This window comes from Cyprinodon tularosa, unplaced genomic scaffold, assembly GCF_016077235.1.
Source record: "Cyprinodon tularosa strain WSP-4 unplaced genomic scaffold, ASM1607723v1 ctg207, whole genome shotgun sequence".
Lineage (NCBI taxonomy): Eukaryota > Metazoa > Chordata > Actinopteri > Cyprinodontiformes > Cyprinodontidae > Cyprinodon > Cyprinodon tularosa.
This window is the reverse complement of record NW_024038767.1, coordinates 992,113-1,006,757: the sequence shown is the minus strand read 5'-3', so window position 1 is coordinate 1,006,757 and position 14,645 is coordinate 992,113. Positions and strand designations below refer to the sequence as shown.

At 37.9% G+C, this 14,645-nt stretch overlaps 1 protein-coding gene across 2 annotated transcripts in view; it reads right to left on the bottom strand.

Annotated features, from left to right (window-relative positions):
• Window positions 1-10,848: 10,848 nt before the first annotated feature.
• The window catches only part of slc8a3 (solute carrier family 8 member 3), a 189,668-nt gene continuing 185,871 nt past the window's right edge, over window positions 10,849-14,645 (bottom strand). For both annotated transcript variants that reach the window (XM_038285110.1, XM_038285109.1), the window contains one exon: window positions 10,849-12,719. In XM_038285110.1, the coding sequence (XP_038141038.1) occupies window positions 12,343-12,719 (377 nt within the window). In that variant the 3' untranslated portion in view covers window positions 10,849-12,342. The remainder of the gene's footprint in view (window positions 12,720-14,645) is intronic.

Sequence of the window (14,645 nt, the reverse complement as noted above, 5' to 3'; positions counted from 1 at the left end):
CCCTCTCCACTTAAAAAAAAAAAACAACCGGTAGGAAAGGCCTATTAAATGGATGTGAGAGCATGAATGAGCCCATTTCTCCTCGTGCACGCTCTGTTTGAAAGCTGCTGTTTGCGTCGCTCATCCAAGCTTACTTTCTAAAAGAAGATCTGGAATTTTTCAACCATGTCAGACTCACCAACGGTAAGGGAAAATGGGGACGAGCACGTAGGACGGCCTTACGCAAACATATCACCAGAATGATTGACGGTTAAGAGGACCAGTTATGTTGATGATCCACCTGGAAAAAGAACATCCTCCACTGTACCTTTGAATAATCAAATGAACAGTGTTTGATTGGCTAATTTCCAGATGAATCCAGCTGAGAGTATCTCTGCTCATCTTAGTGCATCTCCAGGGTTTGTTGGGTTTACTCTGATTTAAACAGTTAGATATTTTCTTTACTGATTCCTTTCTAGAATTCTGTTATATATGATAACTGAACAGCAGCTAAACTGAGCTGTTTTGTTGGTACCATTGCTAAACTTGCTAAGTGTTACTCTGTAATATACAGGTGCTGGTCATAAAATTAGAATATCATGAAAAAGTAGATTGATTTCAGTAATTCCATTTAAAAAGTGAAACTTATATATATTATATTCATACATTACGTACAAACTCATATATTTCAGATGTTTATTTTGTTTAATTTTGATGATTACAAATGACAACAAATGAAAATCTCAAATTCATCATATCAGAAAATTAGAATATTGTGAAAAGGTTCAAAATTGATGGCCCCTGGTGCCACACTCTAATCAGCTAATTAACTCAAACCACCTGCAAAAGCCTTTAAATGGTCTTTCAGTCTAGTTCTATAGGCTACACAATCATGGGGAAGACTGCTGACTTGACAGTTGTCCAAAAGACGACCATCGACACCTTGCACAAGGAGGGCAAGACACAAAAGGTCATCGCTAAAGAGGCTGGCTGTTCACAGAGCTCAGTGTCCAAGCACATTAATAGAGAGGCGAAGGGAAGGAAAAGATGTGGTCGAAAAAAGTGTACAAGCAAGAGAGATAACCGCACCCTGGAGAGGATTGTGAAACAAAACCCATTCAAAAATGTGGGGGAGATTCACAAAGAGTGGACTGCAGCTGGAGTGAGTGCTTCAAGAACCACCACACACAGACGTATGAAAGACATGGGTTTCTGCTGTCGCATTCCTTGTGTCAAGCCACTCTTGAACCACAGACAGCGTCAGAAGCGTCTTGCCTGGGCTAAAGAGAAACAGGACTGGACTGCTGGTGAGTGGTCCAAAGTCATGTTCTCTGATGAAAGTAAATTTTGCATTTCCTTTGGAAATCAAGGTCCCAGAGTCTGGAGGAAAAGAAGAGAGGCACTTCATCCACGTTGCTTGAAGTCCAGTGTAAAGTTTCCACAGTCAGTGATGGTTTGGGGTGCCATGTCATCTGCTGGTGTTGGTCCATTGTGTTTTCTGAGGTCCAGGGTCAACGCAGCCACATACCAGGAAGTTTTAGAGCACTTCATGCTTCCTGCAGCTGACCAACTTTTTGGAGATGCAGATTTCATTTTCCAACAGGACTTGGCACCTGCACACAGTGCCAAAGCTACCAGTACCTGGTTGAAGGACCATGGTATCCCTGTTCTTAATTGGCCAGCAAACTCTCCTGACCTTAACCCCATAGAAAATCTATGGGGTATTGTGAAGAAGAAGATGCAATACACCAGACCCAACAATTCAGAAGAGCTAAAAGCCACTATTAGAGCAACCTGGGCTATCATAACACCTGAGCAGTGCCACAGACTGATCGACTCCATGCCACGCCGCATTGCTGCAGTAATACAGGCCAAAGGAGGCCCAACTAAATACTGAGTGCTGTACATGCTCATACTTTTCATGTTCATACTTTTCAGTTGGCCAACATTTCTATAAATCCTTTGTTTTTATTGGTCTTCAGCAATATTCTAATTTTCTGATATGATGAATTTGAGATTTTCATTTGTTGTCATTTGTAATCATCAAAATTAAACAAAATAAACATCTGAAATATATGAGTTTGTATGTAATGTATGAATATAATATACAAGTTTCACTTTTTAAATGGAATTACTGAAATCAATCTACTTTTTCATGATATTCTAATTTTATGACCAGCACCTGTATATTCTTTAAATGTCTCAAAAATTGTGACCTATAACTTTCTTGGTGTGCAGAAACAGTGTTGATCTTCATAATGTGGACAATAACAGGATTTAGATTAGATGCATTTTATCTTCATTTAACTGGAAAAGGTGGGAACTGGTCCTAAATGTTCAAAACTATTAAATGTTAGTTTTTGGATTTTAACAATTTCAAACCAGTTTAAATTAAATTTAAGTATGATTGTAAAAAAAAAAAAAAAAAAAGAGAGAAAATATAGAATAACTTTCCATAAAATAATTGGTGGCAAAGTCTTGGAAAGGCTGAAGAATAGGAACAAAATATTTTACTGAAGCCAGTGTTAATCACACAGACATTTTAAAATGTTAGAATTTAATTGGTCAAAAATGTTTGGTGTATATTTTGATAAAATCAAGAACAAGCTTTATAAATGTAGATGCAGCTGTATTGGTGTCGCCCCAATCAGGGCATGTTTCCCCCGGTGGAGGGCCGAAGGGCCGAACTGAAAACTCTGCACACAATCCTTCCCCACGCTGCTAATAAATACAGAAAATATTTTCTCTTCTTCAAATAGAATATTTTATTTACTTGTTGCACCCACTTCAAAATCTTAATAAGGATAAAACATCCAAAATCAAAAGAAAGTCCATGCACATTTCTCTGAAACGAAACAGAATCATTAAAAAACAGTATAAAAACAAACAAAAAGCATCTCTGGCATTCAGACAAAGGGCCCCATTTATGCAAAAGGGAAGCTTGTTCTAATGTTTGGAATTAAACTAAAACTTCATGTTTAGTTGAATCAGAAGCACTGAGTTTACTTTGGAAACTAATTTTCAGGAGTTATATGTCATGTTTGAAGACGAGAAACCTTTATTTAATCGATGTGATCAAAAAATACAGAAGAAAACAAGTGAGGCGCTGAGAGAGACACAAGCAGAATCACTGAGGGCCTCTGCTGCCCTGTGGGCCCCAATAATCAGAGAGCTCTATGAAAAGATTCATCAATCATACATGATTATAACAAACTTTTATCATTTAATCATCACACCTGTGCAGAATGACACAAAACTTATATATATATTAAGAGCTTGTTAAGTTCCATATTAACTTTTCCTTCGACCAATCAAATTGACCAGAGCAGTGCTGGCCACGCCCACTGCCTTTGATCAGTTTGGCTCATAGAATAAATAAGATCCGTTCTTCATGTTCTGGACCAAAAAACTATAAACTAATTACAGCTTTCAATCAAAATTGTTATTAATAACATTTTTAATTAATGACAGGTGTATTTAATTCACTTTAAATGATGAATGCATCATGTCACCTAAGTAATGATTTATTGTTTTATGTATTTATTGAGTGTTGGCACTTTTGGTTTACATAGTATCATGGTCACCATGTTGTTTTGAAGCTAACTAGTGGGGAAAATAAAAAAACTATACATTTTTTAAAGGAGCAGTTCACAGTTATCATGTGGTTAGTAGTAATTTTCTTTTGTGAAACTGATTACTAAGCAGGCGTTAGTACCTGTTGTGCCTTGGACCGTTTTAAAAACAGGATTAAAAGCAAAGATAGAGTCTAAGAAAACACATGAAACATTAGATAATACAGAAATGATGGAAAGTTCAGCAGGTTCTGATGAGCAGTTAAACTAATATGAACCTGGAAATAATTTATCTGAAGCTGCTTTTTTTATTATTTCTCTCTTTAGGATAAATATTGCATGAAAAAAACAAAAAGAATTAGAATAAAGAAATTCAAATCTACTTTATGAAAAACCTCCAGTTTTGAAAAATGTAAACAGTGCAGTTCATCTGCTCTTGGCTGTGATAGCATTGTGAAAATTACACACCAAAAAAAAAACATTAATCTTTGCAAAAACAGCCAGAGAGTTTGCTGAAAAGTGTGGTGTAGTAAATAAACTACATTTGAGTTTGTGATTATTCACATTTGTGCTTTTTTTCCCACTCAGGGAAGGTATTTAAACGGCAACATTTACTGATATTAAATAAACAACAAGGGGAAAATATCCACATTCTCCTTCTTTATGTATTCTAAATGTCTTTCATAGCAAAAAAAAAAATATGAATAAAAGAACAGGCTTTAAAATAAAGTAAAAACTGTTTTAATAATTTATTTCCTGCAGCAGCATAACCTACTACTGAAAACATAAAGATAATATAAAATAACAAACCTATCAGGGCCAAAGTTATCAGAAGCTTTTTCTTCCATGATGTGATGCCTGCAAATTAATTTAGTCAATCAACTAAAGCTGTGGTGCTGCTTTTAAGAAGGATCCTCACATAATCCAAAAAACATATTCAAAATACCTCAACAATTTCTATTTAGGCTGAATCTTATGCCGTTTATCTTCTCTGCTACCTCTAAGACCCTCCAGCTTCCCCCAATGGACTCCAAGGTCAGAGTCATTTCATTACTTCATCATTAGGTCTGATGTTTACCTACATAGACATGGAGTAATATCCCAGAACCTGGGTAACAAACCCTAACCTCCTCTATAATCGTGAATAAGAATCCATATTTAAACCAGGGTTTCCTTGCTTCTTATGTATAAATAGGATGTAAAATGAGGGCCCGCCCCTTTCAAAAGGTCAGCGGCCCCCGGTTGGATCTGGACTCATGATGAGGTTGCTACTGAAAATAACCAGCAGGATGGTAGGAGTTGGAAAAAAAAAGCTCAACAGCAGCTTCAACAAAGAACGCCATCTTTGGTGAGTCAGAATGTATCCATGTCAACTATTAGCTGCTAACTGGTTGCTATCAATGCTAATAAAACAAAGTTGTTCAACTGGGCTGTAGAGTTTAAGGGGAACTGCTTGCATCGGTCCAATGAGATTAAAATCTGGCTTTATTGCAGAAAAAAAGCAACGTAGGTGTGACGATAAAAATGAGGAAGAATTTCTCATGAATAATGTTGAAGGTATAGTGGAGGATGTTCTTTATCTGGGTGGATCATCAAAATAAGTGGTCCTCCTAATTGTCAATCATTGTAGTGATTGACTAGAATGTTTATATAAGGCCCTCCTTCGTGCTCGGCCGCCATTTACCGGTGGTGAGTCTGACATAGTGGAAAAATTGCAAATCTTCTTTTGGAAAGTTAGCTTGTATGAGCGATGCACACAGCAACTTTTAACCCTTTAAAGCCCGATCCAAGAAGAAAACAAAACAGAAAATTACTTTTTTTTTTTTTATAAGTCCTTATTTGGCCTTTTAACAAAATATGTAAAAAGAATAAACAGAAATTCATTTTTGATATTACAGGTAATAATTTATTACTATGCGATAAGTCAAGATTATTTTTTGTGTAGTCTTCTGCCCTCTGTTATCAGGTATATCTGATTGTGTACAATAGGATTTTGAGCAAAGTTTTTACCATTAAATTATGCAAAAGGTGTCAGACGCAAAACATTTCAGAAACCGTATGTATCAAATATGATACATTTGGCATTACAGGGTTAAACAGAGCGTGCACGAAGAGAAATGGGTTTGTGCACGCTCTCGCACACGTTTAATAGGCGTTCCCTCTCGGGAAGCAGGTACAGGGTTGTGCTTTTTTTTTAAGTGAAGTAAGTCTTTCAGAAAATTCATGAAAATCCTCCACAATACCTTTAAGTAGTGATCTATCCTGCTGGAGGTCTGTTTTTCTCTTAAACTGCCCTGGAAACTTAAAGTGCATGGCAATTTAAACTCTGAAATATGAAAATATATGAAAAAAAAACAACAAAAAAAGAGACAAACTCTACCTATAAACTAAAATGGGTAATCATTGGGTCTTTTATGAGAACAATGGTTCATGGAAAAGGTTCCTAAGAGAAATTCTGGTTCTCAGATACCATATAATACATGTGGGGAACGTGACAAAAGGAGATTACAAGAGGATCCAGAAAAAGGTGAAATCTTATAGTTAGTAAAGTCTAGTTGTGCGACCAGTGTTTAAAAAAAAAAAGCTTTTTTGCTGCCATGTTTTTTTTTTGTTTTTTTTTGTACACCCTGGAAAAATATACTGAAATGATGGATTTCTTTTCCTGAATTTCTCAGACTGAGATGCTGCAATAACTTATCTAATGCCTTTTAACAGATCTTTATCATTGGTCTGTTTATAGAAGTATGATTTCTAGAGAGAATTTGCAGGATCTATTTTAACTGACTAGAAAAGGTAAGAGAGGAAACTCTATAAACCAAAAGATGCTTCATTTTTTTTTTAATCTGAGGACAGTGAAGAATCATCAGCTTTGGAATTTTGCTTTTTTTATTTTGACATCTCATAGCAGGCCAAAAAACATACCCATCCAATAAAATGTGCCCCTTATCTGTTACACACACGCTGAAAGAAAGAAAGAAAACAGTTAAAACAGTAATATATCCCCCTTATTTTAAAACTCTCTTCAGTTTCCCACAAAATCCCATCATATTCCAGTCACTGCACAGTGATGTTTCACTTTAGTCTCAGACTGAAAAAGCAAAGAAAGAAAAAAAAAGCAGAAAGGAAGTGCTGAGTGCGGCAGGCGTCATGCATACCACACAAACGCACGAGAAAAGCAGCTACAGCTCGCACCAGAACACAGCTGAAGAAATGAGCTGTTAACAGAATGCAGAGATGACATTAAGAGCATGGATAGCTGCAAAATTCAGAAAACGCTTTCTTGTAAGATTATAATAAATAAAATAAAAAATCAAGCCATTGCAATCAACCTGTGGATGAAATGTGACATTAGTGCCCCCCCCCCCCCCCCCCCCCCCCCCCCCCCCCCCCGTCGCTTCACTATGCTGTTTCTTTGCAGACACACTGACAGTTCTGTACATAAGCTGGGTTCTGTGTTGCCTTGGATTCTCTAACCTTTGACCTCTGAAAGTTTGTTGGTTTGATAAAGGATGAGAGATCAGGTGAGGTGAGCAGGTCTGATCCAGGATCAGGAGAGGAGCAGCCAGCAGGCATATTTACAGCACTGCCCACCATGGAGGAGGAGGAACTCAGGAGATATTAGTGTCTCTGCCATCTAGGAATCTCTTGTCTGATTTCTTTTATAGCTATTTTATACGTAGAGATGCACCGATGGCGCTTCTATCAGCTACAGGTTTAAGAGTTCGTGGGATCGTGACAATGAAGGTTCTTCAATAGAGGTAGTCATTTTGAATTCAACAGAAACAAAGTAATTGAACATAATCTAAACCTAAAGATATACGTTCATGGATATGTTGTTTAATGATGCAATTTGAACAAAAATTAGTCTAATTCTCAGGTTTGATTTATTTAAAGGCACACTATGCAACATTTTTCAGTTAATTAATGTGTTCCATATCGTTTTGGATGATTAAATGAGTCATTTCAGGTTGAACAAAGGTATTCTCGGCCGCCCTGGTGGTCTGTGGGGGAAATACTGCACTTGCAACTGCAGGAGCACCGACCCGCACCCACAGGCTCAGAAGTCTCGCGAGAGTCGGTCTTGCTTTACGGCGAGAACTGCTACACCCCCCAGTTAAAAGCATTCTCGTTGCTAGCACAGTGGCGATCCTTGTGCAGTTATGCTACGTTCACGCAGCAAAAGCAGCAAAATCGTGTCTGCTGCTTCATTTTTGCTGCTTGAACCAGTTAGTTCTGACGCTCTGGCTGTGCGGTGCAAAAGTGTGTCTGACGCGCGTTGGGCGGAGCTTCACTGTCCTTTCTCTGTGATCATTTGGAATAAAGTAGTTTTAATATGTGTTTAAATGAGAAAATACACCTGAAAACGTAATCAGTGCCGTCAGTTCATTCAGATTATTATCCTGCCTTCAATATTTTTTCTGTCGGAGCCGCTCAGACCCCCACATACCAGCGGGGCGCCGACAGTATGAATCCCTTCATCAGCAGCCTCTGGCCAGGTAACATCCTCGCGGTTCACCGCGGCAGCTGGTAGGTGTTTTTCATCTAAATAATCCAAACTGCATATTCTGCCGGCAGATTTCTGCATTTTAAGTTAATTTAGGCGTCAATAAACTGTTTAAGAGGAGAGATCATAGCCTCTGATCATCAGCGCTGTGTCTCTCTCCCTGCTTCAGCTGCTCAGACGCGCTGCTCCTGCTGCTCCTTTGACTTTGCATGTAAACTCGCTGCTTCTGTCACGCCAGCTGCGGTGTGAACGCAGCATTAGTCATTTGCTGCTAAGCTCAAAACAACCGCGCCTGGCTTGACGGAGAAACCAGGAGAACAGCTGTGCATATTTACGACAGTGCACTTTTACTTTCGCCCTCTGGGGGGAGCCTCGCTGGAAAATCAACACCGGTTGCATAGGATACCTTTAAGAAACAGGGAATATAATTTGCACACTTTAATTTATAGGAAACAATTTGGGCCATTTCTGATTGGTGCGTCTCTTAAAGGTTAAACTCAAACAGTTAGACATTAACCCACATTCTGCAGATCATTTGTTGTTTTATCTTCCTGTTGTGCTAATAAGCACATGAATTTAATAGTGTTCAGAATGAGACTACGCTTCTATCCAAGATCATTACAGAGAAGCTATAGTTAAGAACCAGGAGGGCAAACATCTTCAAAATTCCTATTTTAGGGAAAGGCATCGATGTATAGAATTTGGTTAATTACCTTTAAAAGTCCTTTTATAAAACAATATATCCGATCTGTTGATTATTTTAATACCACATTGACGCCTCTATGGAGAATTTAGCCAACCATTCTCTTAAGATAACATTCAAAGCTTTATTTATTTTACCCACAACTCCATTAGAAATAAAATATTACATTTTGAAACAAGTTGATTTTTGTGACCCACAAACCTTAAGTAAGGTTATTATAACATCTGGAAAAATATCTGAAATCGAGAATGATTATAAAGTTCAGTCAGTTGCTTAACTTAAATAAGAAGTTACCAATAGGAAATATTGCTATTTATCAGCTGGGCACCTCAAGGTTGTATCCTTCAAAGGTACGGAAGTTGTTGATGTTATTCATTTTTAATATCTAGATAAATCTAACCCTGCTGCAGTTAGAAGAAGGCGTTTAAAGAGCAGCTGACTGACCCTAACCAGACAGCTGCAGGGGGAGAGACGCCTTAAAGGGGGTAAATCAACCAGGAGGTTTATCTAAAACTTGGACAAAATCCAAACTAAATGAAGACATAAAAAATAGAAACTTCCAGGCTGACAATTCAAGACATGAACGTATCTGGACAGCAAACCAATTTGTCTTAAAATGAAAAAATGTGCATTAAGAGCAATGGAGGAGAAAACAGAAACATTGCTTGATGTTTGAGTTGGAAACAGGATTTATAATCTAGAACCATCAGCAGTAGCTAAACAAAAAAAAATAAATGTTAATGGAGAGAAGCAAACATTATCAGCAAGATGACGATAAACTAAATGTATCCCTACTCTGTTACTAACGGTGAAAATTGATACATTATTAGAAATACATCTTGGAAAATATATAACTTAATTAAATATTAATGTCATAGATTTCTACCAAGCATTCATTAAAAACCATCTGATTAGTTGTGCTTGAAAGTTTATATACCGTTCCATTAAAGTCAAATATTTGAAATTGAAAATGTCAGGAATAGCATTGACTTCGAGGTTTTATACAGTGTATAAAACCTGGAATTCAACGCTATTTCAGACATTTTCATTTGAAAAAAGCTTCCTGGATGGGAAGCGAAACGTCTTCAAACTTGAAAACAAAGTCTAGTAGATTTATTTTAATTTTCCTTTTTGGAATTAAAGTCAAACAAAAATCAGCTGCCAGTAAAATAAATAGATATTGACTAAAGTTATAATAAATAACAATTACTAAAGAAATAATTATTAAAGAAGTAGAACTGTACAGCAAAGTGCATGGAAGGAAGAGTATAAAAATACCTCTGAATTTATTTCTGCTTTTTCTATGTCTGCTTCTGTCTCCTTGAACCCCAGTGGGCCTCAGCAGATGGCCGCTCACACTGAGCCTGGTTCTGCTGGAGGTTTCTTCCTGTTCAAAGGGAGTTTTTCCTCTCCACTGTCGCTACAAGCATGCTTAGTGTGAGGGATTGCTGAAGAGTCAATGAGTCGATGCAATCAGCTGGTTTTCCTTAGATAGAAAACTTTGAATCAATCTGAGTGGATGATCTGGTGAACTGGAAAGTGACCTGAGATGACATGATGTGAATTAGAGCTATAGAAATAAACTGAATAGAATTGAAGAAATGGAAATCATGAGATTGATTTTGAATATATTTTAAGAATTAAATATGTAAAGATGCACAAGTGACAACATTTTGAGGCAATCTATGAAATCAGGTGTTTTCCGTAAAGTTCAGGAATATCTTTGCACCCGCTGACATCTATGTTAGTTTATTATTCATACTTTCATGTCTCTTGGACAGCTTGTTTTTTAGAATTGTTTTGTAAACAAAAATTCATAACTGTTATTCCTTTTTTTCAGTTTTATATTATTTAAAATACTTATATTCTTAAATGGGAGGGTATGTAAACTTTCAAGCACAACTGTATATACTGTGTATGTATATATAATGGCTCTCTGTTCTTAATGGGACGTTACATATCAGCCCGTTGAACGTGTCATCTCCATAGAGACACATTGTGGAGGGAAGAATTGCAATATTTACATGTTAAGGAATCAAGGAGAAGACTTTACAGTTGTCGTGTTTTTGCCAGAATGTTATTTGGGTTTCTCTCTCTTCATTGCATCTTAATTAATCATGTTTGAGGAGCAGGAACATGAAAGGTGATCTGTTTACCTGTGGGGTCTAAAGGAAGTGAAGGTTTGTATTCTATGACTGATATCAGCTGATCGGTTGACAAACGAAGGGTTTATGGGTTCAAAATCCAGCAAAGAGATCCTTATGTACCCACGATAAAGAGATGAACCAATCAGGAGTGTCAGAAGGGGGAACTGACATCAAAGTAATATCAGTTAATGAAGCCTTATGCCAAAAAAACGGGTTCCTCTGACTGAAGCAGAGCAGCTGCAGCAGACACCTCTCCGTTCGTTGTCATGACCTTGACCACTGACCTTTTGCTCATGTACAAGTAAAAGAAATATCCAGAAGTAGAACTGTACAGCAAAGTGCATGGAAGGAAGAGTATAAAAATACCTCTGAATTTATTTCTGCAGCAACACATTTTGAAGATTTTATTCTTTTTTTCCCCCCTTTTAATCGAAAAAGGTGAAAAGTCAAGTGAGACCAAGATATCAGTAAATAAATAAAATACAATGTGATACTTGTTACCGCTAGGCAAGATACATAACCCTTAGAAAGGTGAAGACATCGTCCGGATATATAGCTCGGCCCTCCCTCCCCCGTCTCCTCCCCCCTTTGCTGCAGCACTCCTCTTTTAGCACAGAAGAGGACTACATTTAAAACAAATATTCAAAATATACAGCAAATATGGAAATATATTATATGTAGATACATTTAGAGTAAGGAAGTAATGTTCGGGGCAGTTTGACCGTCTACGCTGTGTCCATGTTTTCCCTTTTCTGTGGTTTGAACTGGGATTCGTCCGCTGGTGAGCCGTCTCTGTCGCTCCTTCTTCCTCCTCCTGATTTCGACACAGAGCTCCTTTAGGAAACGATGCAAATAAAAATAAATACTATGAATCCGTACCGCTGTCTCTCTACAGCAAATTTCCATTTCTCATTATTCTTTTAGATCAGAAAATAGTTCTTTGATTCCTCTGTTACTGCCTTGATTTATTTTTGTTTGTTGCATTTATTATATTTTTTTTTGCATTTTTATCCCCAAAATATGTTTCTTTTTAAAAAGTCATTTTTGTCCTGTTTTGAGAAAAATATAAACCTCTGTGACTCTGCTCTCCCCCCAGCAGCAGGGCTTCTTCCAGCAGGTTGCAGGACCCCCTCTTGGCGTGGACATCCTTAGGGCATGCTGGGAAATCGAACCCAGCTACAGACTCGAGCTTAGCTCCCATGCGAGCGAAGCCTGTCAGCCATAGAGGGCAGGATGCGTGCCTCGGAGGGTTCTTACAGACAGGGCTGAGGGAGTTAGAGAGGAAGAGAGCAGGAGCCATTTCTTAGAAAAACAAAACAAAAACACAGGTTTGCCTCTTCTTTGACCCAAGCATTCAACATTCACCCATATCCCAAAATGAGGAGTAACTCCTTGTTTAAGACTTCGTCGGACTTCTTTTTTATCAGTCTCATCTACTTAGAAGCCTTCTATATGACAGTAGGCTTCCAGACTGGAGAAGAGGATGTAAAGGAACCAGAGGCCGAAAAAGAAGGCCGACGTGGCCAATCTGTGTCTCCGCGGCCCGCCCAGTTCCCCTCCAATGTGGGCCCGGCGCCGGTAGAGCAGCACCGAGATGGCCAGGAAGGCGAAGATGGTGAAGAGAGTGACGGAGAAGGCCAGTGAACCGGCCTCCACCACAAACGGCTTCCCTTTCATGTGCCAATATATGGCTGCAACGGACCAGGCCATGCCGATTCCCAGGAAGACGTTGACGGCGTTGCTGCCGGTCACATTCCCAATCGAAGCATCTGCGTAGGTGTCTTGGACGGCAGAAACCTTGCTGGCAAATGTATCTGCAGAAGGAAGACAACCATCATCACATAACTGGTTGAAAAGGCTTTAACCCTCTCCAGGCAGATGTTGCAGATTTGCAACATCTAAATGCCACTTAGCTAATAACTCCACATCCATATTTTAAGAGCTTTTGTTACTCAGAAGTACAACAGAAGGACTTAGTTGTGCATTTGCAACAAACAGTTTCTCTCCTGCTCACCAGATGGCACCCCTGACTCACTTCTGGTGTCACTGAAACAGATTTTCTAAGCACCAATTTTATGTAAGTATCACTACCAAGTTCCATTATTTTGACATCAATACTACATAAGATGAATCCTGAATGTGTATAGATATGACACATGCCAATTAGTAGATTTTATCTCCTCTGGGTTTTTCACCAGAGGCATCTCGATTTCAATGTTGTGGATTTGCAACGTGTGCCCAAACAGGTACCAATGGATTCTACATGCTTTATCTACTAGTTTGCCTATATTTTGAGCAACAGTTCAACAGAAACGGCCTTCTCCAGAGGTTTTCAGATGTCGGTGGAGAAAAAGTTTGAGAAAAAGTTGTCTCTAATTTTGTGAGAGAACATTTTTTCTTGAATTTTGTTTTGTTAATTTTTTGTTTGTGACATTAAAATAAAGTTAACGTTCATATCAGATTCAGTCTTCAGTGTTAATTTACCACTCTGGGCCACTGTTGCAAATCTGCAACATCCCAGAATTCATTGCATGTGAAGGTTTCTCTCAAAAACAAGTCTGAATTGTATATTTCTACCCCATATGATCATTTTCTCCAAATATCAGATTTTTCCTGCAACTACAACTTAATTTGAGCCTGAGAGGGTTAACCGCTTTTAGCTAAATTATCCTCTTTTAATCAACCTTAATTCTGAAAACAAATGACTTCCTCTGATATTTTTCTTTCTTTTTAATGCTGTAATTATTCAGAAAGCCAATGATTTTTTTTATAATAGCATTGCACTTGGACTCATGTTGTCACATTATTACAGAGCAGAAAAATCTTCCACTTCACAATTATCCTCTGCATAAGTCCCAACCGATTACTTTAAAGCTGTCGGTTGGAAATTCAAAAACAAAAATATGGAAAACTTGAAGCAGTTTTAATTCTCTGACAAATTGCTGTAAACACTGAAAACGAAACTGATGTTTTGATGACCAGTTGATTAAGGTCCAGAGCCGCCACGCCCACCACTGTCCTGTTTTAACATGTTCTTCTGATGCATCTTACATGTAAATACATGACATTTACATACATTTAATCTTGACAAATGGCAACCTGGAAAACTTAAAGCACTTTTGTTTTCTTTTCCACTTCTTACCTAAAGAGTGAGCGTGAGAAATAAATGCAAAGATTAGCTAAAAAAAAAAAACATCAGCAAGTTCTGATCCAGAAGGATCCTGTCGGCTGTAACTTTGGATGACTGTCAGAACTCAGCAGAAACAAGCAGGACCTGAAAAATCTCAAAACCAAATTTTTCATAAAAAGGGAGTCGGATCGATTGGTAAAGTTTCTGCAGGAATTTCAGCAAGCAGAAAAAACGTAGCTTTATCTCCTTTAGACAAGGAACTGTGCAATCTAGTTCTGAATAAACGGATATCTGAGACTTGGAACATAGGTTATGAAATTTAATGCTATTCCTTTACTGTCCAACAAGAGGCCTTAAATATTTTAGCTTAATAATTTTTTTTGAAACGCTTCTAGGGCTATAAAACAAGTCAATGGAAACAAATCTCAGTTGGTTTACTCAGAGGCGATTCTAGAGTCTGTGGGGGCCCCAAGCAAAAAATCCTAGGGGGCCATACTGACCAGTGTTCATCACCATTATGTTAGGCTATAAATAATCTGACACCAATGAAAAATGTATTAAATAAAACCTTTTTTTCCCCAAATGTTCTAAACATGAACAACCGTGTTAT